The following is a 26,365-nucleotide window of genomic DNA, read 5'->3' as shown; positions in this document are numbered from 1 at the left end:
TCGGAAGTCAGGAGCTGGATGCAAGGCAGAATACTCTAGCACAGACTGAAGGCTGGGGTGGCGTTTTATAGCAGGAGACACAGTGCACATGAGACCAAAGACGCCATCTTGGAAAAGGGCAGTAATGCACAAAAGGTAAAAAATGTTCAGAGTCCTAACAACTTCTATTCAAAGACCTTAACAGACAATTATAGACACTGCGTATTTATGCAGCATCAAACCCACAGAGGCAAGCTCTGATAGAATAGAGAATTCCCATGTCCACTATGTGTCCACAGATGCTCGCAGATCACCCATGGAGATCGACATGCGGCAAGTCTTTCCAGACTGCATGTCAATTTCTCTTGCTGAGAAATCCAATAGAAATGTATGAAATGCGGTAAATCCGCACGGTTCAGTGAACACATGCCAATTTACCTGTGTTCAATAGACATCAGTTCTTTGGACGCAGCGAACATGCGCCGAGTCCAAAGCGTTGTTACTTCTGGATCTCGGGCATAGTGAATGAGGTTCGTCAGACGCCTTTAGCAATTGTCACTGCTTTTATTAAATTTTTTTGTTTCCTTTAATGGAAAGGAGAAAATAAAATGTGGGAGCAGATATGACCCTAGCTTCATCATTTTGTTTTTTAACATCGAATGTGATGGATAAGAAAGACACGACAAATAAAACATTTTGTTTGGCATTAGCAAGCCGCTTATGTACATGTCACGATAATTAATCCGACAGAAAAGTATATAATTTAGATTGTAATTGAATCTCTGAAATATTATTTGAATGTGTTATTAATGGTGTCAGAAAAAAAGCAGCTACAGCAGCCAGACTGCTCACTACCATTCCTCAATCAACTCAAAAGAATTATGGGCATTTCTACAATGTATGTCTTCCAACTCAATGTTCTATTCTGAAACTTCCATAAGGTCCTATAGTATTCCTCCTTATCTGCCAGTTATTAATATATTTGTGTTAATAGATGAGTAATACTCAATTTGCTCTAATTAGTTTTTTTCTTCTTTTAATGTTTAACTTGTATTCTTTGTATTTGTATTGCACTTTTGGACTCTGGGTACTTTGTATGCTGAAATATATCTAAGTTTTCAAGCTTTTAGCTTATGCAGGTGCACATCTATATAAACTGGTATAGAATTAGACAAACCTAGAGTACAGCAGTTGTAAGAATTCTTCTTATAAATGCATATAACATCAACACTTGCCAAGCCACAAGGGATAATGACTAATGAAATGATCAAAATATCTAAAAGTGCAGGAGTGTGAAAAAAGATCATTAATAAATGATGGAAGCATAGCATCATTTGACAAAACTGTCTATTCACCTGCAGCTTTTATTTCTATTTTATATTTTAACTGGTGGTTGCTTCCATGCAGAAGCCATCTCAAAAATGGTCAAGTCACTTCTTTTAGCCGCATCATGGCTTTCAAAGCCTGAAGCGATTTAAAAGACCTTAAACAAAAAAGAAAATATGCACAGCAAATCATTTTGATAATGCTGTGTATCTGCATGTTCTTTTTTTATTGTTTGTTGAGCGCTTTATCAAGTGGGTTCCAGGAGCAGAAACCACCTGAAAAAGCCATTGTGTGCATATACCCTTTGGCTAGATTCACACACAGACTTGTGATAAACTCATAGCTTACACGGCAGCTAAAAAATTAAGCAGAAATGTGCCAAAAGAGTGCCCATTTGAAGTATGTTTAGCCAATATACTTCAGGACACAGTTGCCTCAATTGTATTGAAAGTCTAGTCGACTGCACTTTATTTGACTTTCTGTTAATAGTAAAAGTATAAAAGTATTCTATGCAAACATAGGCAAATGTATACACTTTCCATTGGCCTGGAAACTAGATTTAGTGGTCTTTTTCCACTAAATACAATTATCAAATGTTGTGTCAATCTAACCCAGGGTATACTTATGAGATAAATTCCTTAAAACGGTTTCCTCCTTTCAAAAAATGATTGCCCATATGCTTAGTTACCCTTAAGAAAACAGAGCTTTATTTGCCCTCCCAGGTCCAGTGGTGTACATTCTGTTTAGATGCAGTGGTGACGTCACATTGATAACACCTTAATAAATCACTGAGCTCAGCCGCTTTGTCAATGTAGAGCGTACGAAGCACTAAGCTCAGTGAGCAAATAGTATATGCTGGAAACTGGGTGTTGATATGGAGTGTGATTTTTTTTTTTTATTCGTCCCTGGCATAATGTAACTTTATTTAAAATACCTTCATCGTATGTGTACTATCATTATTAATATATTTTGTTTCATTTGCAACATCTTAAGATACATTTTTTATATTTCTTTCTTATATACAGACCTTGTATTTCAGCGAAAATTTAGTCCAGAATTCTAAAAAATGGAATCGTCAAATATTATAATATATTTCTGCCTCATACATATAAATAATATAAAAATGCACACTTTTCTTGATAGGTCTTCCCAAAGCCGCTCTTATAAATCAAGGACGTCTTTTGTTAAGTTCTTCAATAAGTACACTGGCTGGAATTTCGGGTAATGATGTTTTATACATTCCACTGCCTTTATACCACAGTGCTGGCCTGATGATTGGTGTTCGTGGATGCATCCAGCAAGGTAACTTTATCTAGAAATCTGTCTATCCAGATCCATATATTAATCTCATAAGGGGTTGTCCAGATATATAACATCGCTGACTATTATAGGTCATCAATATCAGATGGATGGAAATCTAACACCTGACACCCTCACGACCAATTAAATTAGGGGCCAGATTAATCAAGACTGGCATGATCCACTGAAGTAAAGCGCTCCTGATTCATAAAATGGAATTCATGAACCAGGAGCATCGGACGAGTGGCTTACACTTCTGGGTGTACCTTGCTACAAATCCTATTCTAGCCTCTACTGGAGTAGGATTTGTGGCTTAGTGAACACCACTGCTCATCATCAATTTCATTAGTTTTGTGGGAAAAGATTCAGTACATCTTGAGTTTTCATTATTTAAACCTCTGCTCTTCTAGGGTTTTCATCTCAGAGGGCGGTCCTATCAGTCACTGGCTGCTGCCTACCTCTGTATGAACACATACATAAAGAAAGCTGTCAGTCACTGATAGGACAACCCATTGGACCCAAAATCCTTTAAATATCAGAACATACGGTTAATGATGAAAACGCTGGATATGCAGAATATTTTCTCACAAAACTATAAATCAATCTGCTCAGCTCCACCTGCTCTATAACATGCTGCCTGCAAATTGGACTGCATTTTCCTCGTAACAGGTTCCCTTTAAAGGGGTTGTCCAGGCTGAACTAAAAAGCATGCAGTCACTCTGTGACTGTAGACTTCTGAATCCTGACAGTGTGTGATGTACACTCTGTCACAATTCTCTTGTAAGCCCCTTACGGGTGGGTAGCCATGTGTCCACATGCATACTATTCACATACTTGAGGTCACTAGACATCTAGGCTTCTCTCAACAGTATAGAATTAAGAGAAGTCAGATGATATTTGTCGGCACCTCATTGGAAGTATGCAAATCACATTCATGCAGTCACATGACCGCCCACTCGCTTGGGACATAGAGGGGACTTGTAGCAGTGCACAGGACATACTGTCATGATTCAGCACACATAAAATGCCAGCAAATTTTTCCCTCTCCCTTCTGTACCAGTCTGTCATTGTTAATTTGTTCACCGTGTTTTATATTTGCATCTTACATTATGTAACCGCTTCTCATGTACAGCACCATGGAATCAATGGTGCTCTGGAAATAAATACTAATAATTTTGGGCTGGACAACCCCATTGAACCTCATACAGATGTTCGGGATTTTTCTTATAGGTAAAACATGGACCGTTGTTCATCAGTGTTTCGGATCTGATTTTCATCAGTGTTTGGTACCTGTCAGTTATTACGATCAGTGTTTCATCAGTGAAAGCTTCTTCTGCTAATTACAATATACTGTAAATCATGGCCAGCACATAATTTTGATCTGCAACTCAGATAAAAAAAACAGATGTGTCTCTTTGATTTTTTGTGGACCACTTGGTCTGTAAGAAATCACGTAATAATCACTATAATGGGTATATGTTCTATCTGTGAAAAACAGTGATAAAACACATTGTACACCAGACTCTAGCAATAGGTGATTACCAAAAATGTGTTTTACGTTACATAGTTCCAGTTATAGACAACTTATATGTTTGTTCATAATATCTCTTTTTTTTTTTTTACCCAGGAGCAACCTGTGTTTTAAGGAACAAATTCTCAGCTAGCCAATTTTGGGATGACTGCAGGAAATATAATGTAACAGCCTTCCAGTATATTGGAGAGATCCTCCGATACTTATGTAACACTCCTAAGGTATGGATAATTATAATGAATTATTTGTTTCAAATATTTGCTCAGAAACAATCAGGGGTAAATTCTCACAATGAGTTGTTGATGCTGCATAGTTTCACTGTGAAAAATACTCAGTGTCTTACAGTTCCAGCAAAGTGGATGGGGTTTATAGAAATCTCATGTCCAATGACCTACGTTGTGCTTTTTTACTTTTTTGCACTTTTTACACTATGTAAACTGACCTACAGTGCATGTTTCAAATCTACAACATGTCAATATCGTTTGTGGGTACGCTGAGTTATAGGTGTGGATTTAACCCCTAGAATTGCTTCACATTTGGAAAAAAAAAGGAACATGCATATGCATTTGTGCTAATAAATAGTTTGAGAATCGAAGCACAAAAATGCAGAGGCGAAGCTCGTTCGATGCTTGAATGTGTTTTAATAGTTGCGATGGTGAATAATCAGATAAGCTCTTACCTAGAGACATAGACTCGCAGTTCTCCTACCTGGTTTTATTTGTCCTTCTCTCTAGTATTGTAGAGGCTGTTCTACTACTGCCTCTTCTATTAAATACACCACTTTTGACTCAAGATTTTCCATAAATTCAAACAGAGCTGTCATTTGGATTAAAATGACAAATTCATCCTTTATTATAATAAACATAACACAAAATAATAAATTTTGGTTGAAGGAGGTTCTTAGAGCTCCAGAATCCTGCAGGTAACCCGAATATTCTAAACATCAGGCAATATCACCAGCCGTGATCACAAGCTTGGGGGCACCTCCGGCTCCAGAAATCCTTTTCCATGCCACCAACTCACCAAGGACCCCACTCTGAAGATTCACAAAAGTCCCCAGGCCATCACCAAATTCCAAAAACACAAATGGATAATTCCATCTCCTTGAAGTACAACCCCTCACCAAAATTTTTCACCAACTCCAAGAACACCCTTTGACCACCAAGCTGAAATGACACAGAAAAATAACCCTATCTATGTCCATTGTTGCTTTGAAACATTTTTTTTTATCCAAGGTTTACGGTGTGGGTGGGCTGGACCTCTAGCTGTGGTACCTCTGTAATGACTGAGAGTCTCCCACCCCTTCTTTACTTTTTGCAACCACCCCATATTTCCACTTCTTAAACTTTTGACCCTACTACATACCCACGGAAAGACACGTAGGCTAATTAACCCCTTACTAACTGACCCCTCCAAAGCTGATTCATGGATTGCTATACCCATATCTCTGCTGGGGCTCTGGATTTCCTTTCAGATTTTCTCTTCAGATTCCTTGAAAAATAACTTTTTTTTCTGAAATATTGGATTATTATCTGTCTATTCACCATCAGAACTATTAGAACTATTCGGAACTATTAGACCACATTCACACGTTGAGTATTTGGTCAGTATTTTCCATCAGTATTTGTAAGTCAAAACTAGGAGTGGGCAAAAAAATCAGAAGTGGTGATGACGTGTTTCTATTTTCTTTTGATTGTACCACTCCTGGTTTTGGTTTGTAAATACTGATGTGAAATACTGACCAAATGCTGAATGCATGAACATGCTCTTAGATACATTCAAGAATCATACAAGCTACGCATCTGCAATACAATACAAAAATGCAACGAAAAAATGTAAGTAACTTAATATAACTTAATATAACTAATAGCAGTTTGTTGCTCCTCCTTTAACTTTTTGGGGGTGTGCTTATAGGGATATTATCAAGGTTGTATTGCTTTTTTTTTTAAATAATAAATCATCAATATGTGCAAATACAAATATGGTTTGTGAATGGCCCAATCTTGAGTTCTGCTCCCACCCTCCACAAAAAAAAAATGCCTTCCATACTTTTATTTACATTGTGTTGTTACTGGACCCGTCCCCTAGTAAGTTTTGAATTATCAAGCATGCGCTCTTGCTCCTTCCTGCAATTCTTTTACTTCTATACAAGCTCTCCCCATCTTCAGTGCACATGTGGGTATGCCTAGAATTAACTGCTGAGTTGTGCTGTTATTATTGCAATCCCCCTACCTTTTGCATTTGATAAGCACCGCTTGGCTATAGCTGCGACAGCCGAGCGATGCTTACTGAATACAGGGCAGAGAGGGATAGCTATGCAACACAGCACTCCACTCTGCATAATGCACAGCCACATGACCTGCCAGTGTAAAAGTGAAAAATAAACAGTGGGCATGAACAGTGGGTAAAATAAGTATTGAACATGTCACCAATTTTCTAAGTAAATATATTTCTAAAGGTGGTATTGACATGAAATTCTCATTAGATGTCAGAAACAACTTGTCCAATCCACACAGGCAAATAAACAAGCCATAGCTGTCCATAAACTACGTTATGTGTAATAATAATGAGAAATTACACAGGGAAAAAGTATTGAAACATACTTACTAAAATGTAATCAATATTTCGCACCAAAAGCGTTTGTTGATTATGAGAGCTTCAAGATGCCTCCTACATGGAGAAACTAGTTGCATGCATTGCTCAGGTGTGATTTTGTCCTATTCTTCCACACAAACACTCTTCAAAGCCTGAATGCTCCATGTGCTCCTTCTATGAACTCTGAGCTTTAGTTCCTACCGTAAATTGTATTTTCTTTCTCTGAAACCAATTCAGCATTCCCTTGGCTGTGTGTTTGGGATCATTGTCTTGGTAAAATGTCCACCCTCGTTTCATCTTTCATTTTTGCTTTTATGAGGTCAACCAAAAAAAAAACTCATGGATCCTTTTTGAGCTTTTAAAATGTCTCCATGTCCCCTAAAAAAGGTAAAAACATTTAGTTATTATATGATATAAGAGAAAATATAAATATTTAGACTGCATTAATCCAAAAAATGTTTATAACCTTTTTAGTTCTGCACTGTTGGCCATAATGACTTTCACAATTTTTCTTGTTCCTTCAAGAAAGACAATGATAAGGACCACCGTGTGCGGTTTGCAGTTGGAAATGGACTAAGGCAAGATGTATGGAAGGAATTCATTAATCGTTTTGGTAATATACATATCTATGAATTTTATGCTGCAACAGAAGGAAACTCTTTCTTTTTCAACTACACTAGAAAAGTAGGAGCAATGGGAAGATGCAACAGCTTATTTCGGGTATGTAACATAGAAATTTAGTTATTGTGTGTCTTAAATTTTAAGAAAACAGGAAAATTAGCCAGAACTTTTGAAAAGTTGAAATATCGAATCTGTTTGCAGACAGGAGAGTCTTCCAAAATATTAGTCTCCTGTGTAGTCCTGACTTCCTACTGTATTAGCAGTCTAGAATAACTAATAAATGTTATAGAAAAGGTCACAGAAAAATCAAAAATGTCAATTTTTGTAAAATTTTCAAATTAATGCTTATTTTAATTTTGTAAGGTAATTCCAGTGATACTGACTCCCCAAGGAAAACTACCACTTTTGGACTTGAGAAATGATTTAAAGTGCTTTGGTTTTGACAAACGCTGCTACAGCATTCAGTTGCCAAGTGTTAAAAGTGTGATAACATGCAAAAAGTAGAAAAGTGGTGTCCTATTGCTGTATGAGGGTTTGTTATCTTCTGATCTCATATATATCCAGACTTGATGAAAACTTGTTAGGTCAAATATGACAAGAATTTTACTAAGTGTATTCTGGAAATTGTTGTATTTTAGCGCCTTAGACCTTATCATGTGATCAAATATGATGTGGAAAAGGATGAACCAGTTCGTGATGCTGCAAGACATTGCATTTGTGCTGCAAAGGGTAAAAATACTTCTTATACTCCTAGTTAAAATAATGACTTAATGTATTGTGCTTAAACTCTTCTATTTTATCTGGATTTTCCAGGGGAATTTAAGATAAGATTTTTCTCTGCAGCATTTATTAGTACTGTCTCCCAAGTTAGCTCAGAATACTAGACAATAAGCTAACGTGTCTTCTGGTACCATGATACATGCATTTATGGTCACATTATTGGCACCTTTCTTTAGTACAGAACGGCCATTATCTTCAGAAATTAGTGGCTATGTATCAAGTGTGTACCATTACATTTTTTTCTAATAACCTGTTAAAATGCAATCAATAAAAAATAGATGTCACCATCACCATGCAAGTAGTAATTGACTCAAAGAAAAAGATCTAATATAGAAACACAGTGACATGAATTTTTTTTCTTTTTAGTCATCTGTGAGCTCCATTCACCTGTCTGCTGGTGGTTTCTTCCACCGTGTTTGCACAGTTCTTTTCCCCATTTGCAGATTCATCACTCTCCAAAGATTTTCAATTGGATTGAGATTAGAGCTCATTGCAACCAGTTTAAGAAGTATTTTGTTTTCTTAACGTTTCTTGTGCACTTTTGGATGTGTTCTTTGGGTCATTATTTTGCTATAGGATCCATTTTGTTCAACTGCCACATAGTTTTCTTACATCTGGAAGTACATTTCACTGTAAAATACTCTGATTTTATTGTCCCTGTATTACGTTCAAAGTCTTAAGTCCAAGTGGCAGCAGAGATTCATTAAAGTCAATGGTTCCGTCGGCGTATGTACCTGAATCCTGTTTTGAAGGCACGATGGAGCAACTGACGTGTGGACAAAACTTTATGTGAACCCAACCTTTGTGAGACTTCACAATTATATGGCATACCAAAAATGTACAGAGCGGGACATATTTTTATCTGTAATGGCAGTGCACTGATTGAGAGTAAAAGGTAAATTTTCTTTTGTACAGGATTCCGTATAAATAGGAGGACCAATCACCAAATTTCTCATGTTGAACTGGATACACAGTGCAATAGTTGTTTCAGAACAAAATAAAGCATTTATTTATTTTTTATATCTCCATTGAACTGTTAATAGCTGTCATAATTCACCTACAGAAAGAAAGTTTGCAATCTAATAGCTTTTTTTTGAAGTAGAAGCACGTTTAACATAGGGAAAGAGAGAAAAATTATGTGTAACTATGAGGAGAGAAAAACTCATTAAAACACCCAATGAAGTTAGGACCCCATGGTCTTGACAGGTAATTATGACTGGTATATTTGCTGGAAATGGGCATGACGTTTGTGGTTTGTTTAATAAAAGGTGTAGGCTCTTCTCGGAGATAAGCTGCTATGACGAAAGAACCTTCCCAGACTTTGTGTCGCCAATGTACAGTTATGAATATAGGGTTTAGTATTGATCAGATATTGATTTGACATACATTTTCAACTTAAGGACTAATAGGGGTAGAATATGTATATATTTTCATAACTGTGAGACATGCCAATCAGCCCCAAATCAATAGTGGACAGATAGGAAGCATGACATGGCTATTGTCCACTATCTATGAAAAGGTAAAATGCTGATAAAAAAATAAGACGGTGATATTGAATGCCTGTGATCGTCAGGAGCGAAGATATCGTGAATGTTGGGTATCTTATAATTTTCTGAAACTGAAGCCACATCCCATTACCAGCCCTGTTATGAGTCATCAAGAGTTTGTTTGACGTTTGTAACCATGAAGACTCATAGGTCTGCTGTAGACAAAAATATTAGAATTTTTTTCATAAAGGAGGAAATATTACTTGCTAAAAAAAGGTAGAGTGAAATACTTTGTAAAAATCACTGAGCTCCCTTAATTGTGTCACTCATTCCACTACGCCACTCTATTACAGACATATTTTCATCTCTTTCTTCTGGAGCACAAGATGTGAAATCTCTGTTTGTAGTCCAATGGTACGTATTTTCACAGTCTTTTGTGGGAGTATGAAACTTCACCCCTCCCTCACAGATGCTGTCAATCACAGCACGGCAGCTGATCCAGCAGTCACCCAGTGAAGACTCTGAAGAAACACCCATTTGAATTACAAGCAAAGATTTCACATACTGCTCTGCAGAAGAAGCAAAAATGAATATGGCAGAATCAGAGGACTCGGAGTTTTACACGTTATATAAAACAATTTTTTGGAGCAAGTGACAAGTTATCTTTAATACTATATTTTTTCACTTTCTTTTAACTATAAAATTTTACAACAGTGCACTAAAACAGAGATACAATTCTTATTTTACATGTGTTTACATTGGCTAAAACATTGCTTTGCTTATTACCACTTATAGGAGAACCTGGTTTGCTCATATCTGAAATTACAATTACGAATCCATTCACGGGATATGCAGGAGAAGAATCACAGACTGAAAAGAAGAGGCTTCGAAATGTGTTTAAAACGGGAGATGTGTATTTTAATACAGGAGATTTGGTAATGATAGACAAACAAGACTTCATCTTCTTCCAGGATCGTGTAGGAGATACATTTCGGTAAGATGTCTAGTATGTCTTCATGTAGCTGTGAAAGCTCCATCTGTGTTAAAGGGAACCTGTCAGCATGATTGTGCACAGTAGCCTAGAGACAGTGTCAGGATGGCGTCGTTGTACTGAACAAAATGATACCTTTGTTGATGAAATCTGTCTTGTGGCTGTTCTTAATCTATATTTTCAGTTTTTGTGTAGGTTACTATGTTACTGCTGACAGGTTCCCTTTAAGAATAGTCTTGGTCATTGGTGGAATTCATGTTTCACACTCCACAGCCAAGATTTGATCAAGCATGTCCCTGCACAATGGTGGGGGTGGGAGCAATGTGCATCATAAATGCCAGGGAAAGCCAGTAGAGCAAGGTTCACTCTACTAACTCAATAAGAGGTGATATTGCTGGCAATGATTAGTTATGGGCTGTCAAAAAAAATAAAGGTTGAAATCTGTTCTGCAAGCAAATCAGTTTGTACAACAAAATGACAAGTGTTGTTAGAACTGTGATGAGCATGTGACAATGCATCCTATGGTTGGATATTAGTTAGCAAGATACACGGCAGATTTGGTGATTAAATGAGTAACAGAGCTTGCTGATGGTAGTTGCGAGTGCAAGCTATAATTCAGTAGTCCAGTCGGAGCATACATTCGAACCCCCCACCCCTGCAAACTGGAATTCGGACATATGTGTCAACGGGGCCATAGACTATATTGATGCTGATAGCAAACGTGCGCTCTGTCGTGCATCATTTTTGGGAGTGTAGGTGGACACCCAGACATAGTGTATTGCATCTGAAAATGATGCCCGTCAGAGCGCACATTCACTCTGTGGGCACCATTACACTGTAATTTATGGCCCCATCAGCGCATTTTTCCGAATCCAGTTTTGCAGTGGTTCGGACATAAGCCCCGATGGTGCCACTGAACAGGTGCCTAAGAGCAATGTGAAAGCACCCTAGGCATATAACACTTTGCTCTAACAGCTGGAATCAGAAATATCGTAAGCCTGTTACCTTCCTAAGTGCTACAGCCAATGCCGAACACGGTGCCTACTGTACATAGATTTACAGGAGTGGGATCCTTCTGCAACACCATTGAAGATACCAGATTACTCCCTGTTATGTGAATGTGAAGGGCCAATGGGTTGCCCAGGCAGTCGGAGTCCTAACCATGCCCTCTATACCTGCCATTTAAAATTCTCTAGGCCCAGATAAATTTAGAAGTGTTGTAGTATATAAGCAATTTGAGGATCTCATGGTATGGTCCTCAACTTAGACTTAAAAGAAATAATTATGAAAATTACTTTTATAGTCATTTTTAATTAAAAATTTACATTTTAAAGAAAAAAAACAATATATTTGGTATGGTCGCAAAACAATTTGTACAACAAAACATTCACATTATTTAACCATCATTGTAGGAAAAAACAAATCTAAAACAAATAGCTAAATTGCTTATTTCTGTTCTTCATACTCCCCAACAATGCACTAAAAGATGATCAAACTGTTGTGTGTTCCCCAAATGGCATTAATGAGAACTCCACTAATGCAGGGTTTTTTTAAGTGTTTTGTGCAAAGTAGAAGTATGATTACACCATTGCCACATGTACCTATATATTTTTTAATCAACCTGCAGAATATAGTTATCAAGTCGTTTATTGGGCAAAGAGAACAATGTAAAAACAAGACCTAAAGGACACCAGAAGAAATGTCCACAGCTGTGAGACAGTCTTCTTTTAAAAGTACGCATACAATCATGGATTAAGGCTGATCTTGACTGCTAAACCCAGAATGTTTTAATTAATGAAACCTGTATATTAAAGGGAACCTGGCAACACTTCATGCTATCCAAACTATGGGCAGCATGAATAAGACATTGGCATGTATGTTCAACTCTAAAACGCAGCAGCATGTCAGATCAAATATACTTTGCAGAAGTGGCATTTCCCGATCCATTAAGACTGGCATTTCATACACCAGTCTTAGTTAGGGGCATGCAGGAATACGATGCACAGAATTTATTAACAGGCGCACCCCACTTAACATGTGCTGAAATATTTATCAGTGGTATGTGCCTCACCAGAAATGTTACTCCAGTCCTTGACTGGAGTAACATTTCTAGCCATAAGAAACGCTGGTACTTTTCATTCAAACTGGTGAGTAAACGCGAAAAGGTGCAAAATTTTAGTACAACTCCACATTGTGCAAACATTTTGCAATAGTTCAAAATGTTTTATGCTTGTTTTCTAGAGTATACAAGTTGACTAGTCAGCCAAAAAACCAGAGTTGGTCCACAGTACCTTCACCCTGCCCCACTCTTCATTACTAACAGGTCACTGAAAAAGTGAGCACATAGTGAGATGCCTGTCAGCAGGGGTGTAACTACAATAGGTGCAGAGGTTGCAATCGCACCCGGGCCCGGGAGGCTCGGGGGCCCTAAAAGTCCCATTGGCCTATAGAAAAAGACTTTTGCTATTAAATATTTAAAATATGTGGGGCCCCATTGGAGCTTTTGCATCAGGGCCCATGAGTTTCAAGTTACGCCACTGCCTGTCAGTCATGGGAAGTAGGAGGGGAAGAAGCAGCTGAGAACCACATCACACTAGTAGGCCGAGACACATCCCTGTGCAGCTTAGAAAAATATCTTTGCTCTGAAACACTACAGCTTTTTAAAGTAAAACAAACATGGCAGCAATCAGTGTCTGATTCATGCTGCCTGCTGTTCGAGCAGCATGAATCTGCTGACAGGCTCCCTTTAATCTGGTCAGTCGCTCCTGCTCTATAACATGCTACCTGTAGGTTGCACAATTTTTCTCTTCATGCAATATTAATGTTTCCAGTACAGGATTGGAATTCAATGCATGGGATCTGACTTATCTGAATTTTAAATATTCTGTCCTAGCAAAATATATTCTCTGTACGTTAGCATTCGGTAGGCTCTCTGTGGATCGGATTAATTAGCTGGGAACATTTTCAAGATTGTATTTTCAGCCATCAGACCCTGTTATTAATGGAAATTGTAGAAGACACAACAAACTGCACCTGAGCTGTGCAGCTGCTTAGCCATCAAATTAAACACAAAGGGCAATAGCCTTATACAGGTGCGTTACATTGGAACATGAGTAATTCTCAAATTTGTATATATAAACGAAGTTATAACTCCATACATAAACGAAATGTTAAAATCAAGTCTCAGACAACTTATCACAGACCAAAAGTTTGGACACACCTTCTCATTTAAAGGTTTTTCTGTATTTTCATGACTATGAAAATTGTAAATTCTCACTGAAGGTATCAAAACTATGAATTAACACGTGTGGAATTATATACTTAACAAAAAAGTGTGAAACAACTGAAAATATGTCATATATTCTAGGTTCTTCAAAGTAGCCACCTTTTGCTTTGCTGACTGCTTTGCACACTCTTGGCATTCTCTTGATGAGCTTCAAGAGGTAGTTACCAGAAATGGTCTTCCAACAATCTTGAAGGAGTTCCCAGAGATGCTTAGCACTTGTTGGCCCTTTTGCCTTTACTCTGCGGTCCAGCTCATCCCAAACCATCTCGATTGGGTTCAGGTCTGGTGACTGTGGAGGCCAGGTCATCTTGCATAGCATCCTATCACTCTCCTTCTTGGTCAAATAGCCCTTATTCCCAATAATAATTGTACCCCTTGAGAAAGGTATTTGCCGAAACGCGCGTTGGGGTGGACGGGTGTGAGGTGCTTGCACACTTGTGCTTCTATGTTTCTGGGTATGTATACTTTATACATCTGTTCGACTATGCTAATCCCTGTCACTGACATTATGTGATGGTATCGTCATATTGATGATGATTATATATGGACATTACGTATGCTGTCACTATTGATATAACTTATTTGCACCCACCCCTGTCCTTTGTTGGTACGTGCTGGGGACAGCACGGGGACTTCTTTCCTATCTGCTGTTATTTTAGCCTGTTATGATCAATAAAGCTTTTTGTATTTTGTATATACTTGGACTTATGACTGCATATGTGTGGATGGTGTATTAATTAGGTTGATATGATATACTTGGAATGGCTTTCGTTTTCTTGGCTGGTGTATCTTAAATTTGACCTCACCCATCTTTTCCACTTCATATTGTCCTTGCCAGTTAGCCAGTAACTTGCTCTTTACAGTGGGCACTAGCACAACTACCCGATCCCCAGGCTTAAACTCTCACACTCAAGCCGACCTATTGTAGACTCTGGATTGTTAAAAGCACAAAAAGAGGATTCAGAGATCCTCCAAAAATGAGAAAAAACAGCAAAACAAGGCAGAGATGCTTACCTGCCTAGGCCTCCAAACAAATGCACTATCAGGATGCAGTGGACCCATGTGGTCAAGATGAAAAAAACACAGGTGCAGCATAACCGATGAGGCAGCCACTCACGGCCTACCAAACTAATGGAGGGGGTGGCTGCTTGGCACATTGCTGCACATAAAAAACTTGTATGTGGCGCTGTTCACACAATGGAGATGCACAGCATCCAGGCAGGCCTAGTAGTGACACCCTTCTATTAGATCAGGCGGGCCTGCCCAGCGCTATCCAAATGCACCCCATGTGAACAGACACCACAGTTTACAAGAGAAAACTCTTGTAGACTCTGGATTGTGCCTCTTACACCTTGGGGAGGTGCTCTTTTACAATGGACATAACATTGGCAATCCTCTCCTGCATTTGGGCCACATATTCTATTATGCTTTTATAGGATGTAGTGTCTCCCACTTTTCTTTTGCTACATCAAAATGACCAAAGGGGTGTTGATCATACAATAATTCAAATGGGGAAAACCCCATATAGGTTTGAGGAACTTATCTGATAGACAGGGTAAGAAAATAGGGTAAATAGGTAGGGTAAGAGACAGTCCCAATCGTGACGTTCCTTCTCTACTACTTTCTCTAACATGGCCTTCAAGGTTTTGTTAAACCTTTCTACCAAGCCATCTGTCTGTGGATGGTACCCCAATGTACCAACTCTCGAGCAATACACTTAGAAGATGGGTTTCTCAAAGGTAAGGCCTCAGGGTACCTGGTAGCATAATATAACAATACCAAGATGTATTGATGTCCTCTGGTGGATTTTGAGAGGACCCACCAGATCCATGACTATTGGTTCAAATGGGACCCCTATGATTGGTGTGGGTACCAACTGAACTGCGGAAGTGGGCCACCGAGGTTGTCAACCGGCATATGGGGCAAAAAATAAAAAAAAACAATAAAAGTACACATATTTAGTCTCGCCACGTCCGTAACGATCCGACCTATAAGACTGTCCCACTAGGTAACCCCTTCAGTGATCACCATAAAAAAAAAGAGGCAAAAAACAACGCTTTATTATCATACCGCCGAACAAAAAGTGGAATAACACGCGATCAAAAAGACGGATATAAATAAACATGGTACGGCTGAAAACGTCATCTTGTCCCACAAAAAACGGGCCACCATACAGCATCATCAGCAAAAAAATAAAAAGTTATAGTCCTCAGAATAAAGTGATGCAAAAATAATTGGGGAAATATAATAAAATTTAAAACATTTATTTATTTCCATTTTCCCATTAGGGTTAGGGTTGGGGTTAGGGTTGGGGCTAAAGTTAGGGTTAGGGCTACAGTTAGGTTTGGGGCTAAAATTAGGGTTAGGGTTGGGGCTAAAGTTAAATAAAAAGCGTCTTTTAGTGTGTGATAGCTGCCAATCATATAAATCCGCTAAAAAAATGCTATAAAAGTAAATCAAACCCCCCTTCATCTCCCCCTTAGTTAGGGAAATACAATAACATTTAAAAAATGTATTTATTTCCATTTTCCCATTAGGGTTAGGGTTGGGGCTAAAATTAGGGTTAGGGTTGGAGCTAAAATTAGGGTTAGGTTTGGGGCTAAAGTTAGGGTTGAGGCCAAAGTTAGGGTCAGGGCTACAGTTAGGGTTAGGGTTGGGGCTAAAGTTAGGGTTTCGGCTACAGTTAGGGTTGGGGCTACAGTTAGGGTTAGGGTTGGGGCTAAAGTTAGGGCTGGGGCAAAAGTTAGGGTTAGGATTTGGATTACATTTACGGTTGGGATTAGGGTTGGGATTAGGGTTAGGGGCGTGTCAGGGTTAGGGGTGTGTTTAGGGTTATGGTTCAGATTAGGGTTAGGGGTGTGGTTAGGGTGGGGATTAGGGTTAGGGGTGTGTTGGGGTTAGGGGTGTGGTTGGGATTAGGGTTAGGGGCATGTTCGGGTTAGGGGTGTGGTTAGGGTTGTGGTTAGGGTTGGGATTAGGGTTAGGCATGTGCTTTGGTTAGGGTTTCAGTTAGAATTGGGGGGTTCCACTGTTTATGCACTTCAGAGGCTCTCCAAATGCGACATGGAGTCCGATCTCAATTCCAACCAATTCTGCGATGAACAGGTAAAACAGTGCTCCTTCCATTCAGAGCTCTCCCGTGCGCCAAAACAGAAGTTTACCCCAACATATGGGGTATCAGCGCACTCAGGACAAATTGGACAACAACTTTTGGAGTCCAATTTATCTGGTTACCCTTGGGAAAAAAAAAATTTGGGTGGCTAAAAAATCATTTTTGTGGGAAAAAAATGATTTTTTATTTTCACGGCTCTGCTTATAAACTGTAGTGAAACACTTCGGAATTCAAAGTTCTCACAACACATCTAGATAAGTTCCTTCGGGGGTCTAGTTTCCAATATGGGGTCACTTGTGGGGGATTTCTACTGTTTAAGTACATCAGGGGCTCTGCAAATGCAATGTGATGCCTGCAGACCATTCCATCTAAATCTGCATTCCAAACAGCGCTCCTTCCCTTCCAAGCTCTTCCATGTGCCCAAATGGTGGTTCCCCCCCACATATGGGGTATCAGCGTACTCAGGACAAATTGGACAACAACTTTTGGGGTCCAATTTATCTGGTTACCCTTGGGAAAATAAAAAACTGGGGGCTAAGAAATAATTTTTGTGGAAAAAATAATTTTTATTTTCATGGCTCTGCGTTATAAACTGCAGTGAAACACTTGGGGGTTCAAAGTTCTGAAATCACATCTAGATAAGTTCCTTGGGGGGTCTAGTTTCCAATATGGGGTCACTTGTGGGGGATTGCTACTGTTTAGGTACATCTGGGGCTCTGCAAACACAATGTGATGCCTGCAGACCATTCCATCTAAGTCTGCATTCCAAACGGCGCTCCTTCCCTTCCGAGCTCTGCCATGCACCCAAACAGAAGTTTTCTCCCACATATGGGGTATCAACGTAGTCAGGACCAATTGGACAACAACTTTTGGGGTCCAATTTATCTGGTTACCCTTGGGAAAATAAAAATTTGTGGGGCTAAAAATCATTTTTGTGGGAAAAAAATATTTTTTATTTTCACGGCTCTGCTTATAAACTGTAGTGAAACACTTCGGGGTTCAAAGTTCTCACAACACATCTAGATACGTTCCTTGGGGGGTCTAGTTTCCAATATGGGGTCACTTGTGGGGGATTTCTACTGTTTAAATACATCAGGGGCTCTGCAAACGCAATGTGGCGCCTGCAGACCATTCCATCTAAGTCTGCATTCCAAACAGCGCTCCTTCCCTTCCAAGCTCTTCCATGCGCCCAAATGGTGGTTCCCCCCCACATATGGGGTATCTGCGTACCCAGGACAAATTGGACAACAACTTTTGGGGTCCAATTTATCTGGTTACCCTTGGGAAAATGAAAAACTGGGGGCTAAGAAATAATTTTTGTGGAAAAAATAATTTTTATTTTCATGGCTCTGCGTTATAAACTGCAGTGAAACACTTCAAAGTTCAAAGTGCTCACCACACATCTAGATAAGTTCCTTAGGGGGTCTACTTTCTACTTTCCAAAATGGTGTCACTTGTGGGGGGTTTCAATGTTTAAGCACATCAGGGGCTCTCCAAACGCAACATGGCATCCCATCTCAATTCCAGTCAATTTTGCATTGAAAAGTCAAACGGCGCTTCTTCCCTTCTGAGCTCTGCCATGCGCCCAAACAGTGGTTTACCCCCACATATGGGGTAACAGCATACTCAGAACAAATTGTACAACAACTTTTAGGTTCCAATTTCTCCTTTTACCCTTGGTAAAATAAAACAAATTAGAGCTAAAGTTAATTTTTTTTGTGAAAAAAGATAAATATTCATTTTTTTTTTAAACATTCCAAAAATTCCTGTGAAATACCTGAAGGGTAAATAAACTTCTTGAATGTGGTTTTGAGCACGTTGAGGGGTGCAGTTTTTAGAGTGGTGTCACACTTGGGTATTTTCTATCATATAGATCCCTCGAAGTGACTTCAAATGTGATGTAGTCCCTAAAAAAAAAAAAAAATGGTGTTGTAAAAATGAGAAATTGCTGGTCAACTTTTAACCCTTATAACTCCATAACTAAAAAAAAAAATTTGGTTCTAAAATTGTGCTGATGTAGAGTAGACATGTGGGCAATGTTACTCATTAAGTATTTTCTGTGACATAACTCTGTGATTTAAGGGCATAAAAATTCAAAGTAGGAAAATTGCGAAATTTCCATTTTTTTCACAAATAAGCGCAGATAATATCAAATAAATTTTACCACTATCATGAAGTACAATATGTCTTGAGAAAATAGGGTTAGAATCATCAGGATTCGTTGAAGCGTTTCAGAGTTATAACCTCATAAAGGGACAGTGGTCAGAATTGTAAAAATTGGTCCGGTCATTAACGTGCAAACCACCCTTGGGGGTAAAGGGGTTAAAATATTGTTTATCAATTGCTCTTCTGTTTTTCACATGATTCTCTACACAAAAAAACTGTTTCACTTGATTCTCTTTATTCAGGAGATATTCCACATTATGTAATTAAACTTCATGGGTGCCAGTGACGATGAGCAGGACTGTATATGGCCAAGGGTATTACACCTCCAACAGATAACGGCCCAGGACCGATCCCTCGGAAGTGACTCAGACACCACCTGAGGATTTGGATGACTCAAAAGTGTGGATTTAGTTCCATTTTTGGGGGTCTCGCTTCTCGTTGAGAACCCCAGTACGGTGATCTAAAGGCCCCTTGACTAAACAGAGTTCTTGATCATCAGGGACCTCTCCACCAGGGTCACAAGGTTATTGGCATTCTGGGGATCTCCCTGAGCAATCCATTACTGAAATGGCCTTGTAAGTGAGTGGATGAACTGATCCATCTCCACATTTCTGCAATAAAGGGAAACTATCAGCAGATTTTTGCTACCTGATCTGAGAACAGCATAGCTACGGGAAGCCCCTTAGACCATGCGCAGAGCCTGGATTAAGGGGCTTCTGTCAGTCTAAGGCCGGGATCACACATACGTGAGATACGGCCGAGTCTCGCAGGTAAAAACCCAGCTCTGGCGCCGGCACTCCGGAGCGGAGCGTGCAGCCGCACAGCAATACATAGAGCTGTATTGCAATGGTCTATAACAGTGATCATTCATATGAAAGTGAAAGTCCTATAAAGGGACTAAGTAAAAATAATTGTTAATATTAAAAAAAAATACAAAATTATATATATATATATATATATATATATATATATATATATATATATATATATATATATATATTGTACCCATATTTTTTATCCTTTACATACAAATACAAAGTAAAAAATATGTGGTATCACAGCATCCAGAACGATCCATCACTGGTTAACTCCTTCAGTGAACACTGTAAAATAAAGGGGCTAAAAAACAGAGCTAAAAAACATGCTTTTTGATAATACCGCTGAACAAAAAAGGGAAATGAAACGCGATCAAAAAGACGAATATAAATAAAAATGGTATCAACTGAAAAAGTCATAAACTGATGCAAGAATAATTATTTTTCTATGAAAGTTTTTATTGTGTAAAAGTGCCAATATATAAAAAATCAATAAAAATATGGAATCGCTGTAATCATACTGATCCCAAAAATAAGGCTATGTCCCACGATCAGGAAATAGCAGCTTAATTTTGCTGCATCCAAAATGCTGCGTTCTATTCGCGCAGTTAAATCTGCATGTGTTCAGAGAACCATGCGGATTTACTGCATCTAATGAATGGCTATGGGTGAAACTACGCAGCGGAGACTAGCATCTCCGATGCAGATAATTAACATGCTGCGGCCAGTAGCATAGCTACTGGGGGAGCAGAGGGTGCGGTCTCCCCGGGCCCGGTGGGCCCCCCCCCCGGAGCTACGTTACTGTAACTGTATCGGCGCGCGCGCTGATACAGTTGCATTCTGCAGCAGAGCAGGGAGAATCAATCTCGACGCCCGGCCGCTGTGCAGCCTCTGAGCAGGCAGGGGGGCCCGATGCCAGCAGTGGGCCCCCCCACCGTCATAGCAGGGTCAGCTATACTGGCATTTAGCCGATACAGCTGACCGCAATGATCAGGGAAGGAGCGCTGCGCTCCTTCCCCCATCATTCCCCTGTCAACGTCTGACTTCAGCGACGCTGACGGGATGCGATGAATCACTGCCCGGCGCCGAGGCGAGAGGGAGCACAGAGCAGCGCAGGAACCAGGAAGAAGAGGTGAGTATTTATTTATTTTTTAAAGGGTGCTGCCTCATAGTACACAATCTGCCTATGGGGGGGGAGTCTGCCTAATACTACAGGATCTGCCTATGGGGGGTCTGCCTATAGAGGGTCTGCATAATACTACAGGGTCTGCCAATGGGGGAGTCTACCTAATACTACAGGGTCTGCCTGAGGGGCGGCCTGCCTAGTACTACAGGATCTGCCTATGAGGGGGTCTGCCTAATACTACAGGGTCTGCCTATGGGGGGTCTGCCTAATACTACAGGGTCTGCCTTTAGGGGGGGTCTGCCTTATACTACAGGGTCTGCCTATGGGGGGTCTGCCTAACACTACAGGGTCTGCCTATGGGAGGGTCTGCTTAATGCTACAGGGTCTGCCTATGGAGGGATTTGCCTTATAATACAGGGTCTGCCAATGGGGATGCTGCCTTATACTACATGGTCTGCCTATGGAGGTGCTGCCTTATACTACAGGGTCTGCCTATGGAGGTGCTGCCTTATTTTACAGAGTCTGCCTATAGGGTTGCTGCCTTTATAGTACAGGGTCTGCCTATGGGGGTGCTGTCTTATACTACAGGGTCTGCCTATAGGGGGTGCTACCTTATAGCGTAGGGTCTGCCTATAGGGGTGCTCTCTTATACTACAGGGTCTGCCTATAGGGGTGCTGCTTTATACTACAGGGTCTGCCTATGGGGGGTGCATTATACAATATTGAGGACTATATGGTACATTATACTATATTGAGGACTATCTGGTGCATTATACTATATTGAGGATGATCTGGTGCATTATACTATGTGGAGGCTATCTAGAGGGGCATCATACAGTGTGGGGATTACAGTGTTGGAGCCATCAGTTTGAAGGCTACTAAGGGGTTAGTATACTGTGTATAAGAGAGCATCATGCTGTGTATAGGGGAGCTGTACAGGGGGGAGACACGGGACAGTGTCTAAAGTGGGCACTTATTGTTATAGGGGAACTCAGGTTACTGTGACTATCAAAGGGGCACACAGGACAATATTACTTTCTAGGGGGCAAAATATGGGCTCTGTTTTCTAGGGCACTTGCACCTGGCATAGCTATATTATAGAGGGGTGCCTTAGAATTTAGGGGGCACAGAGAACCACACAGCAGGGGCAGTAATAGGGACACGTATGGCAGCAGCGGCTCAGTATTGGGGTATCAGGTGCAGTAATAGAAACACATACGGCAGCAGCTCAGTATTGGGGTATCAGGGACAGTAATCAGGACACATACGGCAGCAGCTCAGTATTGGGGTATCAGGGGCAGTAATAGGGATGCATACAGCAGCAGTGGCTCAGTATTGGGGTATCAGGTGCAGTAATTAGGGTTGAGCGAAACGGGTCGTTCATTTTCAAAAGTCGCCGACTTTTGGCTAAGTCGGCGTCTCATGAAACCCGATCCGACCCCTGTGCTTGTCGGCCATGCGGTACGCGACTTTCGCGCCAAAGTCGCGTTTCAATGACGCGAAAAGCGCCATTTCTCAGCCAATGAAGGTGAACGCAGAGTGTGGGCAGCGTGATGACATAGGTCCTGGTCCCCACCATCTTAGAGAAGGGCATTGCAGTGATTGGCTTGCTGTCTGCGGCGTCACAGGGGCTATAAAGGGGCGTTCCCGCCGACCGCCATCTCACTGCTGCTGATCTGAGCTTAGGGAGAGGTTGCTGCCGCTTCGTCAGAAGCAGGGAGAGCGTTAGGCAGGGTCCACTAACCACCAAACCGCTTGTGCTGTAGCGATTTCCACTGTCCAACACCACCTTCGGCGTGCAGGGACACTGGAAGCTACATTTTTTTTTTTCTCTCAGCGCTGTAGCTCATTGGGCTGCCCTAGAAGGCTCCATGATAGCTGTATTGCTGTGTGTACGCCACTGTGGAAACCAACTGCTTTTTTCAAAGCACATATCCTCTTGTTCCTTCCTTTCTGCACAGCTATCTTTTTTGTTTGTCCACACTTTTTATTTAATTTGTGCATCAGTCCACTCCTATTGCTGCCTGACATACCTGGCTGAGATTACTGCAGGGAGATAGTAATTGTAGGACAGTCCCTGTTTTTTTTTTTTTTTTTTTTTTTTTTTGTGGGAGATTAAGATTTGCATTCCTGCTAGAGTGCCATCCGTGTGTGTGCCATCCCTGTGTGCGCCATCTCTCACTCAGTGGGCCATAGAAAGCCTATTTATTTTTTTGCTTGATTTGGGTTCTAAAATCTACCTAAAAAAAAAACACTACATCAATCAGTGGGAGATTAATATTGTCCTCAGGGCTTGTGTGCCACTCCTGATCCTGACTCCTGTGCGCGCCATCTCTCACTCAGTGGGCCATAGAAAGCCTATTTATTTTTTTGCTTGATTTGGGTTCTAAAATCTACCTGAAAAAAAAAACACTACATCCATCAGTGGGAGATTAATACTGTCCTCAGGGCTTGTGTGCCACTCCTGATCCTGACTCCTGTGCGCGCCATCTCTCACTCAGTGGGCCATAGAAAGCCTATTTATTTTTTTGCTTGATTTGGGTTCTAAAATCTAACTGAAAAAAAAATCACTACATCTGTAGAATCTGCTGAGCTTTGGGGTGCCAGTTAATACTAATTAACAAGAACTACTGGATCTTTAAAAGGGGGTTTATTACAAACAAGGTATTTACAATGACATACATAAGGGAAGTCTAACTAAGGGACAAGGGTAAATTAAAGGGAAGGGGTAGTAGGAGAGGGCAGAGGAAACTGGGATGTGGGGGAAGGATGATGCATAACTGATCCTTACATATATATTAAACCAATACATCCACACCCACATACAAGCCATGACTCCACCCTCGCTTCCGGTATCTTCTGTGGCAAATGTCCAATCGTCTTCTGGCAATGTGAATGGAGCGCCCCCACACCGCCGCAGGGCCGAGGGGTACCCGGAGCCGGGCCTCTAGGTCTCAGTCCTGGGGTTGTCACGGTGGCTAGACCCGGTCCGTGGCCCTGTCTGTCAGTGGGGGACGTCCGGTGCAATAAGTAATGTAGTAACGGTGTAGCGGTGCAGTTGTGGGGTGCAGGTCGCGGTAAATAACGAGGACACCAGGTTGCAGTCTCTTTACCTCTTTACTGAAGCTCTCTGGGTCCTCAGTCCAGAATACGGTTCACCAGGCTGCGCAAGTCCGGCCGGTCCAATGGCACTTCCAGAGCTCTCCTTGCAGGTGGAAATCGGTGCCTTCCTTCTAGCGCTATGTGTTGCAGTCCTTCCCTGCTGTGCTTACGGAAAGTACCCCACAACTGTTGTGTCTGTTTCTCGTGTTCCCTCACAACAACTTAATTCGCAATGATCTTCCTCGTCCCTCCAGATACTATGGTAGGAACGCACCCGTATGACGGGGAGGCTCGGAGATCTTCCGGGACTCTATCTGCGCCCCTCTCCTGTTGGTACCCCCCTTTGCCTTCCTGGGTGATGCGTGAGACAGTCCGCCTCAAGCTAACTGCCCTGCCGTAGGTCTGAGGTATGGCTTGAAACTCTTTACCTCCTCGGCGTTCCGGCCACCGGTAGTGCGCCTCAGTAAGGTGCTGCCTCTTTCAGCACAACCCTCACTGGTATCTCCTTTCGCTTGACTTCGTTTCTCACTCAGCACAATCTATCTCGCTTCTAGTCCTTTCTTGAGTCCCGCCGCTTCCAGGAGCCTGCGCGGACCCGTTACGTTCTTTCAATGCCAAGCCTCTGCCAGGATCCCACCCCTGGCAGAGACCCTACAGTCTCTCCCTTCACAACACCCCCTGCCACAGGGTGTTGCTCCGTTCAATCCCGTCAGCGTTCTCTCTAACTTCCTGCCTGACCCCCAGTTTACCCACTATGGTGGGGAGTGGCCTAATGAATAGCACCCTTAGCTCCCCCCGGAGGCCCAGCTGTGAAATGTATTGGTGACTGTGATACCTGCTCAGAGAACTCCTTCCGTGCCATCGAACGCAGCATGGCCCCCCTTAGTGGCTGAACCATGCTACTGCAACGACCAGGACTCTGGGGCGCTGCACTCCCCCCTGGTTAAACACAGTACTCCGGGACTGGGAAGAAAAACAACAATACAGGTTAGCAAAAAGACATACAATTTTGTTGAGTGCAAATAACAATAAGTATACTTAAGTAGGCTTCCCTTTATGGGAGGTGAGGACACTTGTAACGTTACAAACATAATCAACATTATAAATTACAGAGCATAAGTAACTTCTGTTACCCAACCGGGTATTCTACTTAGTGCAATTTTTAGAACAATAACTTAACATTGCCTTTAAGAAACTCACACTCTTAGTCTATCAAAGGCCTTCCTATAATCACATTATAAGGCATTTCAACTTTACATTCTCCTTCTTGTGAACCTGCAGGACCGCCTGTCCCTACGGCACCAGGCCTACTGCCTCTCCTTTCTTTTACAGGACCGCCCTGTTCAGCCAGGGCCTTCTGCCTTTCGCTACTATACACAGTATAGACATAACATTCCTTTCATTTAAAGAACTCTGAGCCCGCTCTACTCGGCTCCTTTAAGGACTCACTCTCTAACCCCTACGGGTTCACTCTCTGTCCTTAGTAACAAAGTAACTTTTCAATGGGGACGCGGGGTCTACCTTCTATCCTCACCTTCATTATTACTTCTTTTACTTTCAACTATGCAGGCTTCTACATCTACCCCTACGGGCTCTCTGCATCTTTCCTTTCTACAAAACATTATTCAGATTTCACATTTCAACAACTTCAACACATATAACTCGGCATGTAAAACAGTTACATTTTCTTTTTCAAGGCATCATTATCACATTACTGTTCGGTAACAGTATCTCTTTCAAATTTACTTCGTCACATCCCCTTTAAGAGGGGACCAAGTCTTTCTGAGGTAGCTCGTCTCCTCAGCCTACCGGCCCATGCAAAGGTTCCGGCATGGTATCTTCGCAAAGTGTCTTTAACTCAAACAAATAAGGCAAATATCTTCGCAAAGTGTCCTTGGCTAAAACCAGTAGGGAGCACCTTTAAGAAGGTGCAAACTTTTTTACAAGGGAGAGTTTGAATCATGCACAGTCCATGATTTCTGCAGTTCTTTAAACTTGTGCAAAAATTTTGAGAACAACAATAGTGGCCCCGGGTCAACAAAGGGGTCACCTTTAACCCTAGACGGGTTTAGTAGCAAACAGGAACAGTTAAAGGAATGAACAGTTAACTATTTACATTTTTCCATGGTATCGAGGTTTATTCTTTTTC

At 41.0% G+C, this 26,365-nt stretch overlaps 1 protein-coding gene across 1 annotated transcript in view; it reads left to right on the top strand.

Annotated features, from left to right (window-relative positions):
- Positions 1-26,365, top strand: part of LOC143775620 (long-chain fatty acid transport protein 2-like) — a 153,270-nt gene that overhangs the window by 38,529 nt on the left and 88,376 nt on the right. Inside the window, exons 3-7 of the mRNA XM_077263964.1 lie at positions 2,449-2,607; positions 4,232-4,356; positions 7,256-7,450; positions 7,990-8,080; positions 10,414-10,612. Of these exons, the coding sequence (XP_077120079.1) occupies positions 2,449-2,607; positions 4,232-4,356; positions 7,256-7,450; positions 7,990-8,080; positions 10,414-10,612 (769 nt within the window). The remainder of the gene's footprint in view (positions 1-2,448; positions 2,608-4,231; positions 4,357-7,255; positions 7,451-7,989; positions 8,081-10,413; positions 10,613-26,365) is intronic.

The sequence above is a fragment of the Ranitomeya variabilis genome, chromosome 5 (assembly GCF_051348905.1).
Source record: "Ranitomeya variabilis isolate aRanVar5 chromosome 5, aRanVar5.hap1, whole genome shotgun sequence".
NCBI classification, from domain to species: Eukaryota; Metazoa; Chordata; class Amphibia; order Anura; family Dendrobatidae; genus Ranitomeya; species Ranitomeya variabilis.
Note: the sequence above shows the minus strand (reverse complement) of the source record. Positions and strands in the feature narration are given on the sequence as shown.